At 41.2% G+C, this 23,889-nt stretch overlaps 1 protein-coding gene across 1 annotated transcript in view; it reads left to right on the forward strand.

Moving 5' to 3' along the window:
* The first annotated feature begins 2,777 nt into the window (after nt 1-2,777).
* The window catches only part of ptprz1b (protein tyrosine phosphatase receptor type Z1b), a 34,199-nt gene continuing 13,087 nt past the window's right edge, over nt 2,778-23,889 (forward strand). Inside the window, exons 1-11 of the mRNA XM_041964425.1 lie at nt 2,778-2,838; nt 3,361-3,429; nt 15,938-16,123; nt 18,153-18,304; nt 18,383-18,478; nt 18,555-18,621; nt 18,929-19,086; nt 20,125-20,272; nt 22,103-22,287; nt 23,596-23,722; nt 23,835-23,887. Of these exons, the coding sequence (XP_041820359.1) occupies nt 2,778-2,838; nt 3,361-3,429; nt 15,938-16,123; nt 18,153-18,304; nt 18,383-18,478; nt 18,555-18,621; nt 18,929-19,086; nt 20,125-20,272; nt 22,103-22,287; nt 23,596-23,722; nt 23,835-23,887 (1,302 nt within the window). The remainder of the gene's footprint in view (nt 2,839-3,360; nt 3,430-15,937; nt 16,124-18,152; nt 18,305-18,382; nt 18,479-18,554; nt 18,622-18,928; nt 19,087-20,124; nt 20,273-22,102; nt 22,288-23,595; nt 23,723-23,834; nt 23,888-23,889) is intronic.

Below are 23,889 nucleotides of genomic sequence, written 5' to 3' on the forward strand. Positions count from 1 at the left end.
AAATGCCTTTTTAATGTGTTTCCACTATCTGATTATGCAGCTCTCATACATAAATTTTATTTTAGCTGTACAGTTTTCCTATTTTAGGTCAAAATATTCCAACTACATTCCCTCTTCAAATGGAAATTCTGTCTAATAAGCTCTCAGAAATCACATTGAAACAACAAGTGATCCTTAGGGTCTATTTGTGCGCTTGTGTGTGTGTATGTGTGGGTGTGTGGTATGCCAAAGGCAAACTAGATTAAAATCCCTCACAGTGTGATGCTAATGAAGCCATTATTAACGCTACTACCCCACAGTCGACTCCATTCTGGTCTCTTTTCCTCTTTGGCTTGCTTTCATTCATTCGCCTCATCAGTCTTTCCTCCTGTGTGCTAACATGAATGTAATCGTCAAATACAGTCATAGATGGCAGTCTGAATGACAGTGTAGCCTCACACACACATCACGCTGGGAAACAAGGCCATAAAGAAACTCCTGAATTAATTGTTGTTTTAATTAATTCATGTTCTTGTCATTTTTTTTCTCTGTCTCATTGAAATCTTTCTGTTTTTTGTCTCTTAATACTTTTTTCTTCTCTCTTTTGCTTTTTCTTCCATCCTTTTTTCTACATTCTCAAGTCCTTCTCTCTTTTCAACATCCACTTACTGTATATTACACAGACATAAAAGGTGATAGCAAGCTGCATGTGGTCAGGTCAGTCTTTACTTTATAGTATCTTGGTCTAGTATTTGACATTTCTGTCAGTGCAGTATGGCACAGTATAAGACTCAGATGCCCTCCACTCAGTCTTTTCATTCCACATTTCTATTGCTTACATATTTTGAATTATTTCATATGTCTTTGATCCATAGGCAGTCTGGATCGCACTCTTCATCCAGCAAGTCAGCAGAGAGCTCTCTGTAACCTCCACAAGCAGAAAGACAGAAAAGATTTTTCAATTGCTTTGTACTTCCGATTTGTGAACAGGCCTGCAGTCTGCAAAACCGGCTAAAATTAGCTAGAACTGGAGTCCGCTACCTTCAGCAAATGGCTAAAACCCACCATAAATCCAGAACAAAGTCCAAAGCTAACGTTACTGCAAAGCATACGTAATTATGATATTGTGATTTTAGTTAGCTGATTTTAGCTAATGTTAGCTTGCTTGCTAATGCAGAAAAATTGCTAGCTAGCTAGCATCGCTTTTTTGACTGCATTACGTCAGCTAATTCTTCCAGGCTCCTGAAGCTCATCTGGCTGGTAAATTGCTTCATAAACTTGAGCATAAGGCAAACTGGTTAGTATCATGGAGCCAATGGATAGTATTTACACATTACAGATAATGTGTACTTTATTTTCCAGCACTCAGTGTTCGTGTCAGCCTTCAGCTTCGTGTATGTCACGTCATCATTTTTTCTCAGGATGATGCTCGTTCTTCCCTGCGAAGTGTGAGTACCTTTAAGCATCAGCCTCTGTGGGGAAAAAAATGAGAAAAAAGCAAAAGTGAGTCAAACAAGTGTGAACTACAACATTAAAAGCCCCTCTGGCTGCATCTGTATTAGGATTAGTTGAATATTCATTGATGCAGAAGATTTTTCAGACTATAGAGAAGGGTTTTGTTTTCAAAGTGGATGCACTGCACTGCATGTCTTCAAGAGTTCAACTACAGATAGTTTGATATGTGAACAGGCGCATGTTGTCACACAGGTGCAGTAATTTCCCCAGTGTTTTAGTGTGTCTGCTGTACGCTGTAAACAATAGAATTGCACTGTGTTCCTCTGGGCTGCATGGACAGACCTGATGTAGTGGGTATGGTGGTAGCTGCCCATGACCCAAATCTGACTCGACACATGGCTTTCATCTTCATGGAGGAGAGCTTTTTAGTTTTTCTGTGCGCAGTGAAAGATCAAAACAGAGAGGCTGTGTTGTTTTATTTTCCTTACTTTTTATTTATTTATGGTGTTTGTGTGCCAGTCCCGTTTATGATGAGGTTTTAATATTGTAATCTCTATTCGCATGTGACCCCTGCTCCTTCCTCCGTAGCTCAGCAACAGGCTTCAGATTTTATGTGCTGTCTAAGTGCCTGTCTGTGCAGTTTTTCATAATGTAGAATAGGCCATCTGGTTGTGTCTTAAGTACTTTACGGTGTCATTGTCAATACCCGTGCACAGGCTGCAAAAACTCTTGTTTGAAATATGCAGTGCATGTTGTCAGTGTCATCTTGGGGGATGGAGTCTTGGCACAGATCACGTGTTAATGTTGGGATTTTGGACGCAGAACTTTCCCACCAGCAAGAAACACTGAACATGACATGGTCAGGAAATTTACTGGTGAGCACAGTGTCCATGTCAGCTGTGTCAAATACACCATATGTGTGTTTTATTATACAGACGTAACAGATTCTCTGCTATCAGTTACTGTGTTGAGCATCACGAAGAGAACTTTCCGGTTAGTAGGAGGAGAAAGAGTGAATGAGAGAGAGACGTGAAAATGAGCAAAGGGAAAACATACTTAAGTAGGAAATAGTACGAAAAAAGAGTTGTGCATCTGCGTGTGTGTTATTCAATGTCCTTATATGTCATGGGGCAAGAGGGGGACACAAAGGTATTAGCGAATGTACAGCTAGTGTGAGAATCAGCTGGGCTAGTAGCACTCACACAAATGGACACACTGAATCCTCCAACTGTGACTTCATACATCATGGTATCCGCGACTGTCCCTGAGTGAAAATTACCACAATGAAATAGATCGCCGTGTCTGCCTATGTGTGTATATTGAGAAAAATGATGTTAATAGCAATGCAGTTCCCACCTGCACCCTTTAAAGCGGTCTACTGTGTGGTGATAACCAATGATGCTGGTACCCCTGCGTGTGTGTGCAGGTCAGGTAGGGGGGGCTCAGAGGCTTGTGTCGCAAATCATTTTCCACCTTTGAAGAAAATGCTTAGGTGCTTCATGGCTGTAGAGGAAACAAATCACTACACGTGCAGCAGCAGCAGCAGCAACTGTCCAATTAAAATCAAACTGATGACTCTGAATAAGACGGTAGTCACCATCTTTTGTCTGTTGTAAATGTTGCTATTGTCACCCAAGTTATCTCAAGATTGGCTGCACAGAAAACTCATCTCCCTCTGCTCTGCTGGAATATGTACAACACAAAACAACAACATCACAGATGACCATCTCATGGATGATCATTTTCATGCAGGCTGTTCAGTGATGAAATGTATCCCCTGAATGACAGGAAAGGCCTGCTACTCACCATGTGGCAAAGTCCTACAGTAGTTGGCCACGGTTTCACCTGTCAGTCTGTGCATTTGTGTGTGTTTTTGGAAATGCAAAATGACACTAATAAACTTTGTGTCATTCTCTCCTGCTGTAGTTGTGGCAGCAGAGCCGCTGGTCCGAGCCCCGAGGAAACTCCCCGACGATATCGACTGGTCGTACTCAGGTCTGTATGAGCCGTTTCCTGTTAAAGAACCAAGACGTGTGGGGACGTGAGCAGTTTGTCAAGATGACAGAGATTCACAGTGATTTGAAGTGTTTTGTGAAAGTGTAGAAGTGAAAATTGTGGGTCATGTAATGTATAATATAATTTGCTCAAATGTAAATAATCAAATCTAAGATATACAAATTTCAGGATTTTTTTATTGCAATGTTACAAAATTTCCTTGTGCATATTTTTTCAGAAAATGTGAAAAAGGATCAATCAAACATAAGCAATATAAGTTATTGTAAACACAGAGGAGCTGTTTCTCTGAGTTGGTAGATGGCTCAAACTTGATCAGGCATCAGTCGGTGACAGGAAGTTTCAGTTGGAAAGCCCCAAAGATCGAGTTGCCCCCTTGATCACACAGACACCTGCAAAAGCAAACAGTTCTGGGAAACAGCTCCATCAGGCTGGTAAATGTCAGTCTGGCCGCTCTGAATATCACATGAATCGAAGGAATTATCTGTTAACATCTCCCACGAGAGAGCCTTGATCTGCCTCGGACCATATGGTCAGAGGACGTCAGCTAACTCCGCACAAAGCCCCAACTGGGCTAAGCCGTGGTCCGACAGAAACAAAGAGTGGACACAGACAAACCCTAATGGTCCCACAGGGAGAGATTAACCTCTTAATGGTCGGGGGGGGTCAGGAGGAACGATCAGGCTCAACAGGTCATCGTTGGGCTAAATACAGAGCTATTAAACTTATTAACCTGCACCCCAAGAGGATTGTTGGCGATAATTGACATGTGTCATTTGAAGCTCATAATACCACAGGAAGCAGATGTAAAGTTCACGTAGCCCTGTCATGATAGATACACCAGGTATAAAACTGCCTCTGGGACAAACATTCAGCTTCAACTTCTTAAGCATGACTGTAAATGAGACCAGCAGCTTAATAGCTGAGAAGTTGTTGATATTTAATAAAACCAAATGGATACTTACAGATAGAGGTCTCAGGTAATTATAGTAATTGCAGGAAAAGTACAAAAAAACATTAGTTTACTCATCATCGAGTAACTGCTTTATTTTTCTGCCATGACTATTTGTCAGGAGTAAGTATTGATGCAGCCAGCAGAGAGGAGGAGAGCTGGCAGTGCTGTTCTCCGGTGTGCTGTGTCCAGTGTTCGGATCTGTTCTTTGAAGCCCTGCCTCTCGGCTGCTTTAAAGGGTGCACTTGCAAAGACACACTGTTAATGTCTCTCTGTCACTCAAAACCTTGACGCTGTGTTCAAGAGCCAGAATGAAAAAAGGCAATGTTGTTGCAGACCCAACGTTGGCTCGATGAGGAACGCAGTGTGAATGTAAGGTGGAGACGATTCGTCTTTCGTCTTCATCGGTCTGGGCACTTTAAGGAAGCAGTCCTTTTACCTCCGTTTCTAAAGATCCCCACAAAATCTGATACAGACTAATGACTGCAGCGCTTGCAACATTTTAAATATGGATGTAAATGTGCAATAAAATAATCAGGCTTTAATGGTAGATGAATATTTATCATACATACATAAAATACTCCTCATGCTTTCTCAGCTGTTTGTTCCCAACAACTGAACAACACACTCCACATTCTTTCATTCATGAATATGAAATAAGTTTAATTGACAAAATAGATAAGAATGAGGTATAAAACCCCTAACATGAAACGATGGCGGCTTAACCGATGCATCAAACTGCAGCAGATGTAACAACATTGTTATTCATTCATTTCCATGGGTGGGAACATCCAGTTAAATGAACCCAGCGTTAGATATGAAACCTGGTCCTGAGCCATGCTTTAATGGACTTATATTAATGCAGCGACTCAAGCCCGATTCACTCACACGCTAACACACAGTACAGCTGTGGGATGTTGTTTGTTCGACTTGTTCCTTCTCATATTAGTCAAAGCAGCGTGAATATCAATAGATGCACATCTATTTTCATCTCGCAGATTGTTTTCTTTCCCTCTGTCAAATCGTAACAATCAATTCCCAGGCACATACACCCTGCTTGACAAAGTGTAATAGGGTTTTTTTTTTGTGTGATACACTGAAGTGGTCATGAATGTTGAAAAGCCTGTCTGCGATAGAAATGAAGCAGAGACGCCCTTTCTTTCGCCTCTGTGTCTTCTTTACTTCCATTTGTAATCTTGCTTTGTGTCTCTTGATCTTTCTGTCTTTCTGTCTTTCTTTCTTTCTTTCTTTCCTGATTTTTTCTTCATTCTATACTTCATACTTTACGTTTTCCTCTCTGTTGGCCTTGGAAGTTCATCATCACAACTGAAGCAACTCAATGAAACTTCGTTTGGATTCATTGTAACTGTAGCCATTCCTGCCGTGTGTGTGTGTGTGTGTCTGTGTGTGTGTGTGCGTGTGTGTATACACACAATCTTGTTTTTCTGAGCAGCTCTGTTTCTTGCCTTGTGCTGCCCACTGAGCTGTGAGTAAAAGCATTAACATGTGAAAGAAACGCACTTCATTGTGAGGTGCTGTGCACAGCTTTTTAGTTGGGTCAGAAGTGGGGGGGGGGGGGGCAGAGGGAAATAAAGTGAAATAAAGAAAAGAAGGGGGCGGGAGAGTGAGTGACAGAGAGAATGAGTGTTGAAAAAGAAGAACTCAGCTGAAAGTAAGCGAGAAGCAGAGAAGGGAGATTTAAAATTAGGCGACATCAAAATCACAACACAGCTTTTCAAAGCGCCTGCTCAAAAAAAAACTCATTGTTTGATTTTGATCAGGAACTTTAGATTTGTAAGTGACTAGATCAAAATGACATACGTGGAGTTTTTTCTTAATGAGGACTTACCACGTCAAACGCTTTTCTCCACAACAAGCCAGTCAGTTGTGTTTTGCCATCCATGCTGGGCTAAAAAAATGATAGTTTTTCAAATTGGAGATTATTATAGGCAAACATTTGTGTGAGGATTCAGTAACACAACTGACTCGTAAGATACAAGATTTAATGCAAGTTCCAGCCTCCACTTAGATCACTTGCTCTCACGTGCAGTGAGTCTGGTAGAGCATGAAGTTTTGTGAAATAGGTAATGTAAAAGTGTTAGCATTGGCATTTCCTCATCTGTTGAGTGTATGACAGTATGTTTTTTGGCCACTTGGGGGCAGGGGAACAAACTGTTCGGTCAACTTGATATGTTGTCACCTTATGAGGGTGTTATGTTGAATTTGTTAGCATAAAGCAACATAAGCATTAATTTGGAGTCATGTTTCTGGGCACACAACAAATATAAGTCCAATATTCACTCTCTTTCAAATTCTGTTTTGGTCTCCAGCTCAACTGTTGAGGGAGATATCGGCCTCTTTAGCTGAGAAACGCTCCACTATGTTCACCTAGCTCAGTCGGTTTACTGCTCGGGGCTGGGCAGGTCGCTCACACTGGGTTTACCTGAGCCTTCTTTGCTGAAAACAGCTGTCTGCTGCAGGTGGTGGAGCGAGCCAAATCAGTCAAGTTGTTCACTGTAAAACCAAAACAATGAGCTGGAAGACGCTAAACTGCTCTGTGTAGCTAAGAGGACCTGCAGAGGTCTGTGTTCACCACTACAAGCAACCCCATTCACATTAGTCATCTCATCAGTTATAGATATTACACCATTTAAATCTGAAGGCTTTTTGATTATGTTTATTTGATTAAGTTTGCTTTTGATACAGATTATAAATGATATTATCTCATCTCTCAGAATGTTCACACCTGCTGATAGGCAGAGATGGGATTTTGTTGTTGTTGTTCCTCTTCATTTATATCATCAGTTACGCCAGGGCCATCTTTTGTTTTTAATTCCGTCTAAATTGAAATCTTGGTAGCTTGGTGAAAGGTATTAAATAAAGCTTAATGGTAATTAAAAGTATTAACATTAAGCCTGCAGGTACACTGTGTATGTTCGTGTGTGAAAGAATCCCTGCTCCTCGTCCTCCATCTTGTCCTCATCATTACTCTCTGCTTTGTCTCCAGGGGGTCCCTGGGATGTTTCTGCCTGGAAGACACCCCCAGGGCCCCATCTGTTGAGTGTGTATGTGTGCATGTGTTTGTGATAATCCAGGGTTTCCTCTTCCAGGCAAATGCAAAGGGATGCAATACAGTTTTCAAAGGATACTGTTCAAGATATCACAATAAAACTGCAAGTCCTTATAGAAATACTACAGTGATACTATTCTGCTACTACTTCTTTTTTTTATTGTATTGATGCAGCAGTAGGTGCCATTTCCAAAGAATTACTTACCACAGAACAACATCAGTATGAACCATCAGCTCAGCTGGAATATCATATTAGATTCTGCATACACTTAGATAAGATTAACCTTCATTGCTTGCTATGGTGGAAGCAGCGGCTAAGAGGAATCAGATGTAAGAGAGAGACGAACAGAATGTTACAGAATCAAAATGTTGAATTCATTACTGATTGAGTACTTTTTGTCAGTTGTGTTTTTTTCTGTATCTGTGTCTCTTCCTCTCATCTCTGCATCTTTCTCTGTCTCCTCTCTCTTCTTGCTCCAACTAGGTTTTACCCAGGGGCGAAGCAGGCTTTAGTCCCCCACGGTGCTTTGTCTGGGGAACATTCACATGTACAGATTTTGAATATGAATACCTGCTCTGCCTGTCCACATCAGTTCATAAAAGTCTGTCTTTATGTTCTGAATTATCTGATCGGGGGAAAGAGAACTGGACTGTGGAAGGCACCAAATGATTTGGATGTTCTCATTTAGAGTCTGATCACACTCTTGGTTGAATAGTGCAATAGTTTCCAAGAAAAAATCATGTGTCTACCCTTCATTAGTACAGCAGACTCATTAGGACTAGACTACACAGACAGCCTGAGAGGCTGTGTGATAGGTCCATCTAATCAATCCCCAGACGAATTCTTTATGTAAAATCTACACTAATCACTGCAATACTGAAATGCTGGTGGATCAGCGTACAGGTATGAACAGTAAACATTCATCTTACATTAAATCTTTCGCTTGTATGTAAACATTAAGTGTAGCTGTCAGCAATGTAAAAATTAAGAGAAGATAACATCAAAGGAACCATTTCCAAGATGTTGCAGCTGCAGTTTTCCCATATGCTGTAGAGAGGTCCAGACCAACATCAGCCCAACATCAGCCACCACTTTCATTTCATGCCAATACTGTGTGAGTGACACTTTAAAGTTACACAGACAGTGTACATTAAAAGACATTTCTGTGTGTTTGGACTGATGCCAAACACTGTCGTTGTATCTGGTAAAAAGCTATATTCTAACACTTGCATGCAGTTTGAGATGTAATTAAAGGTCGTTAGAATAAAGTGAGAAAATAAACTAATTTTACATATGTGACTAAACCTGCCAGGCATCATACACATTTAAAGAGTTCACCTGAAAGTGTTAACGTTAATCAATGTTTACATATTAACAACGGATCAGTATTTACAGTCATGGAAAAGATGTCGCTTTTCAGACAATTATCACCCAACCCTGCAGTTCCCCTCAGCTTTGCAGAGCATTTTAGTGTCTTTCAGCTGTTTTAAGGGCTGCTGCCCTCATCCACTTTGGTTCCAACCACAGCTGGCAGCTGTTTTTAGGAAAATGCTCTGGTGCTACCTACTGGGTATAATTGCATAAATATTGTAGAGTTTGCCACTGGTTATCTGTCGGAAGCCCTTAACCTAAATTCATTTAAATCAATGAGGTTTTTTTTATGTTGTCTGTGAAGGTTGGCAGTCATCCTGTTCATGTCTATCTAAAGAGGACTGAATCCAGGGCAACTGGACTTGGTTAGAAAGAACTTGAAGCCTTTTCGTCCCTTATCCAACAGACTTCTTCAGTTCTGATTTGGTATGAGTCTGTGTTGTTGGCATCTCAGGCTAAACCGTAGGTGGTTTCTGTAGGCTGCAATGTTCCTGGCAGTCATGCCATACTCCTGTACCGTCCTCAGGGTGTTCATCCCAAAATTTTTGGTAAGATGTCTGTGAAGATTTCCAGTCATCCAGGTCATGGTCGTTCAAGGACTGTTGAATCTAGGGCAACTGGACTTGATTGTAGAAGCGTAAAGATGTTTTAGCCTCTAATCCAAGGGGCCTCTTCGGTTTATTGTTGTATGCACAATTTTAATTAGAGGGTTTTCGTCCCATGAGGGTCTAAAAGCCTTTGTCGAGGCTTTCCCAGTGTGACAAAAAGAGAACTCTGAAGCTTTGATCCCAGTTTTCTGAGTGTCTCTCAACCAGGAAGCTGTTCAGCTGTGTTTTTTCCTCCTTTCATCTCGCGTGTCTGTTGTCTCTTTTTCTGTATACGTGTGTGGTCACCACCACTATGTTCTCAACTGCTCTCTTAGTCACCAAATACTTCAGGCTGGCTTCTCTTCTGCTCCAGTTGTTGAGCAGTTGTCTGTGTGGCTGCTTCTGGAGCCTTGTGGGAGGCGTGAGGTAATGATGCAGAGTTGTGTATGTGTGTTCCTTTATTCGGAAAGCACACTCTTTCTGTCACCCATTTTCCTTCCATGCTTCTTGCTTGCACCAGTATGTAGGTGGGCTAATGAGTTCACACGGCCGTGAGAGCTAACTGTGTGAACTGGGATGACTTCAGAACCAAAGATTCTAGTCACACAGCATTCTCATGTTTACCAACCTGGCTAGTCTAATCTGTTTTCCATGCAGTCACAGGTGGGCAGATTGGGCTATAAATTATACAAACATTTTTTCATTGGCGGGAGTAACCTCATTGGTTAAGGTAAACATCAATGGGTGGAGCCAAAGGAGCATACTTCTGTTGTTTAATTTTGTGTCACTTTATTTTTTAGTTAACCTTTACTGTATCTGTTCAGCTATACAGTAAATCAGTTCAGAGTGCCAGTCTGCCATTGTTTGATATTTAAGTAACTCCATTCAGAGAGCCTTCTCCAGGCCACCTCTCACTCCAGAGACTGTTTCATATTCACACGTCTAGACAGAGCAGAGATCACATGAAGAGCATACGGGTACTCTGATTCATAGCCTTTTTTCTTTTTGAATAATCTGACAGGTCTGATTGTCAGATACGCTGGCTGCTGATGTGTCTGACAGTCCATCATTAACATAGTAGATCTCACTGGATGAGTGATGTGTGTTTCTGTGTGTGCATTTGTGGGGCAGAGCTGTGTGTGCATGTGCAGTCCTTTCTATGCCATTCATAATAGATTCATTTAATAGCTTAGATCTTGTCAGCCTCAGGCTGAATCTTTTTTTCAGTGTGTGTGTGTGTGTGTGTGTGTGTGTGTGTGTGTGTGTGTGTGTGTGTGTGTCTGTGCTTGCACCCATGAATGCATTCATAGACATTGATTCTGCAGAATAAAAATGACTGAAGTCTCCTTTCACACAAAGGAACAGTTCTTATTTCTCTGCTCAGGATTCTGCTGTGTTATAATCAGAGTTTTACTGCACACTGAGAAACTGACTGAAACACATGACACCAGCTAAGACAGAACAATTGCTCTCTAATAGAAACTCCACCATTGAATACTGAGGTTTCAGAGAATAGGGAGATTTGTTTTTTGTAACAAGCTGTATTTCACACTAGTGTAATGTTGGTGTTTTTCAAAAAAATTGTGTTCCTCGTACGCCTCCCCCCTTCACTCAAAAGTGATTTTTCAGTCAGCCTTGTACTCACTGTGTTATCTGCAATCACCAGAAACTCTAAAGGCTTTATCCCCACCGGAAACAATCCGGCAGATTTCCCGCCAAATCTGACCAGGAAACTCTTGAGGAACCGCTATGACATGCAAGGCGAGAGTCGTCTATTTGTTTTTCTGCCCCACTTAGATTCATTTCTGTAAGAGGAAAACCGTGATCTGTGGAAGCTGCATCAACACAGGTTTTAACTTGTCATAGCAGGAAAAACACAGGTAACTAATAACATTAACAATGGCTTCATTCACATTGGGTGTACCAGTAGCCATACCAGTGAGCCGACTGACACAAAACCAGAGCCCTGTGAGTGGGACAACTAAATGGATTATTAATTACACCTGTTCTTTTCCTGCTGTGTCAGTGTGTCTGCTCTTAACTGAACTGGCTATTATAGAGGCTGCTAGAGGCTTCCTTCTTTGTGTTTACAATAGTTAAACTAATCAGTGCTGTAATGGTATGCTGATTAATTGATTCATGATTTATTATAAAAAAATGTCAGATATTCAGTGGTTCCACAGACTCAAAGGGTGATTTGGTTCTATGGCCTTGTTTATGTTATTCTAATTTCAATATCTTTCGGTTTTTGGACTGTAGATTGGACATTTCTGTCATTCTATATGCTAGTTAATTGAAAAATAATGAACAGATTAATGGATAATGCAAAAAATCAGTAGCCTAAACTCACAAAATGCTCCATCTAGAGGCTTTCAGGTCTTGATTGGAGCCCACTATGCACGGGGAGAGGTTAAACTATTCGGCTGCACGTGGTTTATCCTGCCAGCCAGACAATGATGGAGATTCAAAAGAACCACTGTGGGTTAAACTAAACCAGCAGCCATTTTTTGCTTTTAATATTTGATACATATTCAGCTATTTTTGCCAGCAGTGATGCAAACAGGAGCAGACAGTCCCCCAAAAAGTCAAGCCCTACATTATTCAATTTAATAATCCTGCATGTTTTCTGAACAGTTAGCTCGCTCAGCAGTGCAGAACCTTTTCGCAGAGGGTGAAATCAGCTCTTTCTGTGTGTGTGTGTGTGTGTGTGTGTGTGTCTCCTCCTTTCTGTCCTCTCTATCTTCCTTTGTCCTCCGCCCCTTGTCCCCTACACCCACTCTTTTTCGTCTCCTCCATTTTCCTCTTGTATCTTCTCTTCAGTCTTTTCTCTCCAACCTCCTCTCTGCTCCTCTCTGCACTCTTACCTTTATGTCCTCTGCTGCTGTATCTCCTTTCCCCTCTTTGTCCTCTCCTCTGCCGTCTCACCTCTCCTCCCTCGAGAGTGAGGGGTGAGCTGAAATGATTGGGGCGTCGGGGTAAAAAGAGCAGCAGCAGCCACATCAGGTGTAAATGGTTTCTGCCTTGACCACTTTAACAGCTGACTGCGTTTTGAGCTGCCGGAGAGCAGAGTTTCTCCACGAAGTTTTCAGACATCTTTACTGTTTCCATCTTTTGCAACATTATAGCTTTAGTTCATAGATCAAAGAGAATGCAAAAATACATCATGTAAATTGCGTCATTTTCATCGTGAATGCTTTCAAAATAAATCCCAGAGGTCTGAGCATGATAATACAGATGTTGAGCACATGTCTTCCACTTCTTCCTATAGAACCTGAAATTTGTAATTTCTTATTTGTGATAGTCTGTTCTATTTAAAATTGTTCAGACACATGGAGAGAGAGATGGAGGGAGAGGGAGAAAGGAAAGAAGAAAAAATATAAGTCTGATTATACTGTAATTTCTTCTCAAAATTGCAGACTCTCTGCTTTAAAAGTCTCCCATATGAATTTGACAACAATAGGTACACTGGCAGGATCAGCAGACTTTATTCTTGGACGACTAAGAAAAAGCAGGTGGAACTCAGAGATATGAAATGTAATTTCCATATTTAATCATATAAATTTTACTCCTTGACTGAATGCGAGTGGGTGTGCGTGCATGTGTGTGTTTATGGATTTAAATGAAGACAGGAAAGTCTAGCTTCAGGGGATTTTTTTTATTCCTCTCTCCAACCTGTCAGCTACTTGTTGCCATGGTAGCGTTATGTCAGAAGAGTAACTCTGTTTGTGTGTGTGTGTGTGTGTGTGTGTGTGTGTGTGTGTCTGTGTCTGTGTCTGTGTGTCTGTTAAGGTGTTATGATGCTGCTGCAGGGATCATTTGCGGTCAATGACACACTGACAAACCCCTGTAATTTCCCCAGCACTCGAAATTCCATACAAAATATAGGTCAGGATGGAAATGTGGAACTGACAAGATGTTCAATTACACATACAGTGAAAAAATATCGAACTAAAATTGAGCTACAAGAAACACAAACAGCTTTTCCAAACACAAAACAGACAAGACAAAATTAAAACAATCAAAGATGATCATAATTATGTTTTGACCACATGCCCCTTCAATCACCTTCAATCAATTTTCAATAAAATGTTGGACATCAGCTTTATGACATTGTTGACGTGACAGTAGAGGCCTCAGTGGCAGGTACTATATGTGTAAACCTTGACTAATGAAACTGAAACTAGAGCTAGGAGTTGTTTATCTTAGTTTAGCAGAAAGGGAAACAGCTAATCTGAGTTACAGCGAGCTGTTTCCCCAAAGCCTGGTTCCAGGCCAGTCATGCACCTGCATCTTCAGTGTGCAGGTGACATGTGAAAGGCATCAATCCTCTTATCTAACTCTGGGCAACAAAGCGTAGAGCTGTATGTGGGAAACACATTTCTGCTTTTGCAATTCCTATAAAATCATGTTTAATATCAGTGTGAATAAAAAATGCATGTAATGGTCAATGATGCAGTTTATAAATCGATATTATTGACAGCCAACAGGTGTGCTCTCTTGGCTGCAGGAAACATGGCAGTAAAGCTGTATTCTGTGACAGCTGAAATGTGATATTTCTTCACAGAAAATGCATGTCTCCTTTTTACTTAGTGGCTGATAGCGACTTTAGATTTCATGTAGATTTCAACTGGAATTGCCATCTCTTCCATGTCCTTGTCTATTGTTTGTGTGCATATTATATGTGGATATTATTCTATAGACTACTGTATTTCTATTGTAGTTCTGGACTGGCTTTGAATGTAATTCTATGGCTGTTATGTCACCTGTCTGTCTGTCTGTTGTTTGGGTTTCTCTGTTGCTATAATCAAAAAGTAATCTCAACAATAATCCTACTGGAGTCTGATATGTGCACATTTTGAACTGTAAACTATGACTCATGACACTTTGGTGGTTGACTGTTGTGTGCATACCATCTAATGGTTTACATTAGGATTTATACCAAGCTATAATAATGAAATTGCGCCATTTTATTTTCACATCACACCAACAGCAGACCAATTGTGTGCAGAAGCCACAGTGTTACAGGAGGTTAACAGAGAACTGGTACTCTGAGACATTGTGTATTTGACGAGTAAACAACTGCTGTAAATATAATGTTGCTGAACCAGTGAACCTACAAGACGTTTTCTCTATTATCCTCAGTCTGTTTTCACAGGTTCAACTGTTGCTGACAAACCAGGCAGCAATACAGCAAAGTTGAAATTGATTTTGTTGAACCTGGGTTAAACAATATCTCTATTTCTCTCTCTCTCTTGCTCTCTCTCTCTCTCTCTCACACACACACACGTACACACACAACCCACGCAACAAGGAATGTAAGGCCAATACCTGTTAAGTCATGTGTGACCAGTTACAGTTAAACCATCTGCTCTGACCTCATTAGACCCATTGTCTTTACTGGCTACTGTAAAACACACACACACACACACACACACACACACACACACACACACACGCTCACATGCAAAACAAAGCAGTGGATAAGAAGTGTCCAATGATGCATTTGTGTTGTCCAGTAAGTCTTTGCTCTTAATTGTTTTGCTCAGTAGTATATCCTGATCTTTATGACACTATATATGTTTTTAACTTAAATACATTACATTATTTTTCAGTTTTCCAGTGTTGTTTACTGTGTCTTTAACTCAGAAATTTTAGTCAGCATAATAAACGCAGTTCAGACTCTGAGACTTCCCTGACTGTGCCCGGAGGAAATGACTGAATGTTAAGAGCGGATGAGTGCATGCACAGTAAATTAACACATTCAATCATGCAAAGACAAGAAGCTGCTCACACTTGCACACAAACATACACAGCAGTTCAGTGTGTATGCAGGTAACTTAGACATGTGACTGAATATTTTACACCCATGCACCAATGCATGTCAGTCAAAGTACTGTATATATACAGTATGCCCCCCCCAAAAAAAAGAATAAATTAGCATACACACACATCATGTCAGTAGATATTGTGACACGCAGTCCTGACTAAATTGTAAATTCATATGTGCTCATAAATAAAAAAAAAATAGATGAATGTCTCCCTTGCTTTTCCTCCTCTGCTATTTTGATTGGTGGTTTTGTGTCGCGTGTTTGGCTGCAAATTTTGCTTGTCGCAGTGCCGTTCATATTCTTTTACATTATTCATGTGAAAAGCCTTGTTAAAAACACACAAATAGGCACACAGCCACACCACACCCACAAGTTGAAACAAAAACAAAACAAATGTACACAGAATACAAGACATGAACATTTCTAAATGTATTGTACAGACCTATTAAATGTGTCACGTGAAGCATTTTGACATTCATAAATCATGGCTGCATCACACTTGGGTACTTGGTTTTGCGCTCTGAACCTGAATACCAGCCACGGAGTTTTACACGTGGAGGGAAATCTGCTCGATTGCTTTTTGTCACAGAACAGCAAGAGGATTTTCCAACAAGCTTTCAGGCTGTTTGACATTTTCAGATCAGTCCTGTGTGTCTTCATTCATCTGCCACTCTCTCTCACATACAGGTACCCTGAACCAGCGCAACTGGGCTAAGAAGTACCCATCCTGTAACAGCGCCAGGCAGTCTCCCGTGGACATCGATGAGACGTTTACCCAAGTCAGGCTGCAGTACCAGAATCTGCAGCTGGAAGGCTGGGACGAACTGACGGCAGAGTCCAGCACCATCCACAACAATGGGAAGACTGGTGTGTTGATCTGCTCCCTCTCCTCTTTGTCTACCTCTCCTGCAGAGCCTGGTTTGCTCATTTGAAAATAGATCGTAAAATCTGTAAGAATTCCATGCATAATTTGGCCATGATCAAAACCTTTTCCCAAGCGTTACTTTTTTTACATATGTAAAACTAGGGAAGCCATGTTTGCAGGAAATCAAACCACAAGCTGTTTCTGTTGAAAGATGAGTGACATGTAGGGTTTCTCTTTTTCTTTTCAACCCCAGACAAGCGCATATTGAAGCAGCATCCAGAGGAGGCAGATACAGTATGCAGCAGATTCAATCTATGGAAATGATTTTGACATTATTCTGGTGCTGTAAAACATGACATGTGAATCCCTAGATGTGGAAAGAAGCTTAACTTTCCAGACGCAGAAAGAAAATGATTCACAACTCTGAGGTTAATGAGAGACAGAAGCAGCGAGGATTTAAAGAAGAGCAAGATAATGAGAGGAAGGAGGGAGAGACCAAGTAATTGAGAGAGAGGCAACCAGAAGGACGGCAGTACCGAGAGATCATGTGGAGAAAGAAGGAAGATCGATGTCAAGAGGCAGAGATGGAACTGAGCAAGAGGCAACAAAAGACCAAGAAGGAAAAATGTATATGGCGGGGGAGAGAAATGAGGGCGATGTGAAGAGACAGTGAGAGATGTCTCAGTGAGAGAAAGATGTCTGGCCTGATAAACAAATGAAAGCTGTCGCAGCTATCATCTCCATCTTTGTGTGTGTGTGTGTGTGTGTGTGTGTGTGTGTATGTGTGTGTGTGTGTGTGTGTGTGTGTGTGCGTGCGCGCTCTATACATTAATGGTCCTAAAATTAATCTTTTTTTTTTCTCCGTGAAGACAGAGAGGAAATTGCATATTAAAACAGATATTGCGTCGTTGTCTTGATTTCATGAGAGAAATATATGGCTTTCACAGTCTCACTTAACTCAGTGTTATATCCTGTGATGAGTCAACAAAGAAAATTTGAGCATCAGAAAATTTTAATCACCCGACTCTGCAGTTCCCCTCACCTCAAGCGAAGCGTTTTAACCTCTTTCAGCATTGTTTTGCTTTTGTGGCCTGCAGCTATACTTTTTTAGTTCAGCCCCACTGCTCTCATCTGTGTTGTTTGGAGACTCAGCAGGCAGTCTTCACCAAAGAAGCTCTAAAACTCACTATTTGCTACCTGCCCAACACTCTTTTGCAGACAAATTTGGAAGCCAGCTGGTGTACATAGTGGAGCTAAAGAGCCAAATATTTCCCTCAGGACTTGGCGGAGACCAATACAGCTAAAAAGAGAGTGAATATGGGACCTACATCCATCAGGTGGCCAGAAATACGATTCTAAATGAAGGCTAATGTTGCTCAGTAACTCCTGGGTGTGTACATAAGCAATTGTTTGGTAATATTTTTCCTTATGTGGCCTTCTTATTGCCTTTATATGGTAATAATATGCAAATCTTATGTTTAGGGCTTGGTTCGGTTGCTTCCAAGTAGCCAAAAAAATCAGTCAGTGCAGGTTTAAGTATTGTTTATGTTAATTATCACTGAGATGGCAAATCGAAGGTCAGAACACATTGCTATGGGACGACAATATCCACATTTAATGCATGAACACATTAAAATATTCAAGACGTTGCAGCCAGAATCTGTTGTGTCCTTTTCACCATGGGAAAAACACCATCTTGGCAGTTGCTTAGAGCCAGAATATCCAAATTTGGACAAAGCTTTAGAGTCTGGTGGCCGAGCAGCAACTGTCACAGCTGAGTATCGGGGACTGAAAGCCTTGTCAATCAAGCAAAGCCCTCAAACATACGCCTGATTAAGCCTGTTGTAGGAAAAGTTTGGCTCTGTTTGTCTGGGTTTTCTTAAAACACCCTCAAGTGGCTATTGAATCAACTGCATCTTATTGTATGACTGCGTCACATTTAGCATTCAGCTATAAAAGGTATCATTGTTGCTCTGTATCAACAGGGTGGTTTACATAAAGGTTAAGCTTGAGTGCATATGTGTGTTTTAGTGGCCATCAGTGTGGAAGGCGAGTACTTTGTGAGCGGAGGAGGGCTGAGCTCCAGGTTCCGTGTTGGTAGAATCACCTTCCACTGGGGGCGCTGCAACGCAACATCAGATGGGTCTGAGCACAGTCTGAACGGGATGAAATATCCTCTGGAGGTACAGAAATACACAGCATCAGTTGATACCAGTGAAGCCTGAGTTCAGCTAACCTACCCGTGTCTTACTCTGGTTCAGATGCAGATCTACTGTTATGACCCAGATGACTTCCGGAGTCTGGATGATGCTGTTAGGGAAGGAGGGAGGATCGCTGCCTTGGCAGTGCTCTTTGAGGTAGGTTGACCTTTTGATTTGTGTCCCAAAAGTGTAGTTTTTGCCAGTCTGTGAAAGCTCAAGTTCTTTTCCACAGACCAGCCTGGAAGACAACGAGGACTTCACTCCTGTTATAGAGGCCGTCAACACAGTCAGCAGGTTTGGTAGGTAATGATGTCCTCGAAGAAAAGACAAGAAAACTGTGGTTTGTTGCCAACAGTGGTTGAGATAAAATCCAGTACAAGCTAAAAAGTAATCAAGAAATTCTATGAGTTGATGTTAAAATGACACAGTGTCGTACAATACATCAAACAACAACAACATTTTACCAGCAGCCAAAATAAAATGTCTATTTTGTGTAATTTTACAGGACAAATTGTTTTTCTTTCCTAAATAATGAAGTTCTAAAAGGTCGCTGGTTAGCTTTTAATGAGCATTTTGTTGCTGATGGGACTTTTTTTGTTCTACCAGGTAAGAGCGGGTCAATGGAGGCTTTCACCTTGAGGTCCTTGCTGCCCAATAACACAGATAAATATTACATCTACAACGGCTCACTGACTGAACCCCCCTGCTCTGAGACGGTGGAATGGATCGTCTTTAAACACACAGTGGCCATGTCAGAAACGCAGGTCAGCAGGTTTTATCACACACACACACACACACACACACACACACACACACACACACACACAATTGTGAATGCTCATTTCTTTTTGAGCATCTCAACATGTGAAATAATGTGTTAATCATCCACAATGTTAACCTGAATACACCTGAAAGCATCAGCATCATCCTCCAGCACAGCCGACTGTCATGAAGAAAAAGCTTCTTTTGCAATCAGTGCCAGCGGCTCTAACTACTGAATTGATGCAGCATTGTGTCTGATGAAAGCCTGCAGACTTAATGATGCAAAAGGTCAGTTCTTAATATTATATGCATCCAGTCAGAGTCATGACGTGTATCAGAATAATGAAAAAAGAAAATTTAAGTTGTTTAACGTCATAAAAATCGACCTACTTTGGCTTTCAGTTTGGAAAGATGACATTTGTAAAGCGTTCACATCAGTGCTGCCTGTTGTGGCTGGTTTCAGGTCAGCCGCCTTTGACATCTCTGCACAAAATAAAAACAAAACGCTACATTCAAGTGATGCAGTGTGACAGGGTTAAGAAAAAGCCTGTCAAGCAACAACAACACAAGCTGACACTGTAATGTTGCTGCAGCTTGAATCCAGGCTGACGACCTTTACGGACCTCTGAGGAGCGAAGACTTTGGATGAAATCATCTGTGTAATAATGATCAATTATGTAACAGAATAATGGAGTGAATGGGGTCATGAAAGCAATTGTGTGTGTGTGTATTTATGTGCATATATATGTGTTTGTGCGTGAGCTTGTGTTTGTCTGTGTTTGCGTGATTGAAATGGGGGTGGCAAGGCATGACATGGGCACATTGTAGCGAACCAAAAATAGAGCAGCACTGTCTCTCTGCCTCTGCCTGGCACCGACACAAACCTCTTAAACAAACACACACTCACAGGAATCAGTGATGGCTTTATTTTGGCAACTGCATAGACACTGGGAAGACGCGACAGACGCATGTTTATTTTCTTTGTCTCAGCGGCTACTTTCTCTCTGTTCGCCCGTCCTCTCTCCTCTCTCTGTTCACAGTTGGAGGTGTTCTGTGAGGTGATGACGATGGAGCAGGCTGGATATGTGATGCTGACGGATTACCTGCAAAACAACTTCAGGGAGCAGCAGCAGTTCATGGGTCAGGTGTTCGCCTCGTACACGGGAGTGGAGGACGTGCTCACGCCCAGTACGTCATCACACACCCAAACAAAATGCGTGCTGTATTTTAAGTCGGTTCAGTTCAGTTCGTTCATTTCCCATTCAAATAATTCACTTTCACATTTACTTTTTTAACCTCTGCATATGACACAGAAACGTCTAAATGAAAAGGTAATTTTTCAAGTGCTTGTATATCACCTGTATGTTTCCATGCTGTGATGAATGGGTGTTCAGTAACGCTGTCACGGCTGGAAGCAAACAGGCCTTGCACATGGGCACCTTGGTGCTACCCTCTAAATTTATGGTGTTTCTCCTGTATCTGATGTTGTGGCGACACAGCACTGTGCACACCTCAAGCAACTGAGCCACATTTCTATGATTATGACTTGTTCAGGAAGCACACGGCACAGTCAAATGGCATCTTGTCATCTGGCAAACATAACTATATACTTCTTAGTATGTTTCCATGTCACCAAGTTGAGTCATTCCATCGATGTCCCAGTTTTAGTACCATTCATTAAGTCTTTTTAAAATAAACAAACAGGCACATTTTCACACTAGCAAGTCTCTTTAGTAATAATATATCATCATCTTAAAGTTTTTTTGGCTTGAGAATGTTTTTTTTTCATCGAGTCAAATGAGTCAAACTGATTTCCATTCTCTGACCCTTTTGCTGTCTTCTCCACCTCTGCTCTCAGTTCTCAGTTTTCTTTTCGTTTCAGTCTTCTCGTTCTCTGTGCTGAGCTTGTTTTGACGTGGTAGTGGGCTCAGTGCCCACAGGCCATCCAGCAGCTTGCTAGGTGGAGAACGGAGAACTGTGCTACAAGACTGCAGCTTCGCTTACGAGTTTTCTTTCATTATTTGTCCTAATTACTGTTTTGGGTTCACATTTATTTATGCGTTTTTTTATGCGTACGCTGAGCTTGATTTGAGCCCGCTTTTTAGTTGATGGAGCTGAAAAGTCCTGTGCCATCACTTGCCTGCTCACACTGAGTTTTAGATCTGAAAAAAGCCAGAAAGTGAGTTTGGACCAACAGAGATCTCAGGAGCTGAGACAGTATTGATCAACGTGCGATTGACTCCCAGCAGATACAGCATGTTATGATTTTGTACTATAAACAAATTCTTCCTTATTAGGCTTCAAAGACTTAAACCCAGAATTTCCACTTCTCCAAAGCTTTAAATCCTTCCACTGATCTAATTTATAGTGAATTTTGGGCAGCATGGTGGAGAAAATTGAATCCCCCCTCAGGGATCAATATAAATTTTAGATTATTAATCTTATTTTGTTGCAATGACTGAAAATATTGCCTGTCCTCTGCTTCCTCCATAGCTGTAACTCTGTCCTCCAAGGTCAGCCTAGTCACGATCATCAAAAGATATAATTCACGGCGCTCTCCATCTTCATAAAGTCGACCCTCAAGTAAAGCAGGTCTTTTGAGTTGCCAGGGAGCTCGACTTTGTAGTTCGGTGCCCCTGCTCCTCTCAGCGCAGGCAATTTATTTTGCAGCTCTTTTTGAAATTGAAATAAAGTATTCAGAAATTCAGAAAAGGGTCTTTTTGCCTGTAACAAATTCATGCAGCCATACACACACTCCCACTCCACTCCACGCTCACCTCCTGAGCTGGGCTTTTTAAAATGTATTTCTGATTTACATCAAGTTGCCTCCAGCAACACTGAACCTAATGTGAGAAGTTGCCCTGTGCTGTTCATGTTTAAATGTCCAGTTATCCCTCTCATGCTTTTCCATCTCTTTATTTCAGGCTTTTTATTGTGTTTTCTGCTACATCCACACTAATGAATATTTAACATTTTTACCAATCTTGCTCTCTTTCTATCTCTTTCTGCTGTCTCTAGCCTGCAGCTCGGAGCCGGAGAACGTTCAGGCTGATGCCCAGAACGACACGACCATCGTGGTGACATGGGAGCGTCCACGCGTGGTTTACGACACAACCATTGACTGGTACACTGTCACCTACCAGAGGCTGCAGGGCCAAGACCAGAGCAAGCAAGAGTACAGGACTGACGGGGACCAGGATGTGGTACGAAAGAATCTTTTCACATCTCGCCACATAGCAGAGAATAACACGGCACCCATGTGTACACTCACCTTTAACTGCACGTCATTTCAACTAATGCTTTGCACCATTATCTACAGTCCACACATGTACATTTGCCTTATAAATGGATAAGAGGTAGAAATTACTGTCATTCCCTTTTTATCCTGCAGCAAATCCTAGAATATCAGTTGCAAGAATTCTGTCAGCTATCCATCCACTCTCAGTCTGTCACTGTCACATTGCAACTGCTGCTGGGATCTGGATTAATCAAAGTGATCGACTGATCGATGATCGATCTTGGCCTCTTAACGGGTCATTGAGCATCCCTTATTGTGAACATCAATATTGGTGTATGTGTATTCAGTCCTTTGCTTGTTTGTAGACGAGTTGTTGATATTCAGACCAACATAATAAAACACAAATAAAGGGCTGACAGAAAATATGAACCCCACTGTGTTTGCAGACCTTCTATGTGTAAGTGCATTATTTTTTTTTTCTTCTTTTATAGTTATGTCTTGATTTTTCAGTGTGGCTTTGTTATCTTAGTTTAGGGTTTTAAGTTATGTCATTATTTTTTTTGTGTCGCATTATTTTTCAAAAGGTTTTTTACATTGACATGACATGACAACAAATTTATCATTTCAGATTATATTTTTGTTTCACAATACATCATACATTATAAGATAATTTAAGATTAAGAGTTAAATTACCACACATAAACATTTAAACTGTAATAAAAACCCACTCATTCTAGGATTTGCAAACACTGTGCTAATACAGTTATGACTCGATTACGACTATGAAGAGAATGTATTTAAATTTCAAATAAAGCATGGTTAGCAGTGTTTTCTGAAAATTTCTTTCTGAAAATTTTCTCCAAAACGCTAAAGATTAAAAAATATGGACATTTCACAGCACAGATATTTAAATCTGTGATTCACATGGAGGGGTACTTCTGCAGTCGCCAGTATTGAGTATATTTATAATCAATAAACTTCTACCTGTTATAAGCCGAGGCAGTTGTAACACCTTAACACCAGGTGCTGCAATTGAGGGTGAAAAGTAGTTACTAAGAGAGCAGAAGTCGATATAGATAGGTGAAGGTGCAACAGCAATGGCAGAAAGATCCTTAGTGTTAAATGATCCAGTTTAAAATGGATTCAAATGAGAACATTCGTGACATGATGGGTGGTGAAACGGTTCTTGAGCTCCTCTGATGGCTGAGTTGTGAGTGTATGTCATCCAAAAAAAAGGTTAGGAACCACTATTTTAAACTATGTGACTTCACAGGGTGCCATCATCTCCAGCCTGCTGGCCAACAGCAGCTACGTGGTGCAGGTGGTGGCTGTTTGCACCAACGGTCTCAGAGGACGATGGAGCGACCAGATTATCGTGGACATGCCGTTAGAAGATCCTGGTACAAACACACACACACACACGCACAAAAACACATACACAACTCCTACAAAGTAAGAGCTTGTAGTTTGCAACTCAGCTACAATTAACAACCTGCCTTCCTCTCTCTGCAGAAAGTGATTCAGAATCTGACGCTGTCCTAAAAGACCTGGAAGGAAACAGAGAGGT

This window comes from Chelmon rostratus, chromosome 22 (assembly GCF_017976325.1).
Source record: "Chelmon rostratus isolate fCheRos1 chromosome 22, fCheRos1.pri, whole genome shotgun sequence".
NCBI lineage: Eukaryota > Metazoa > Chordata > Actinopteri > Chaetodontiformes > Chaetodontidae > Chelmon > Chelmon rostratus.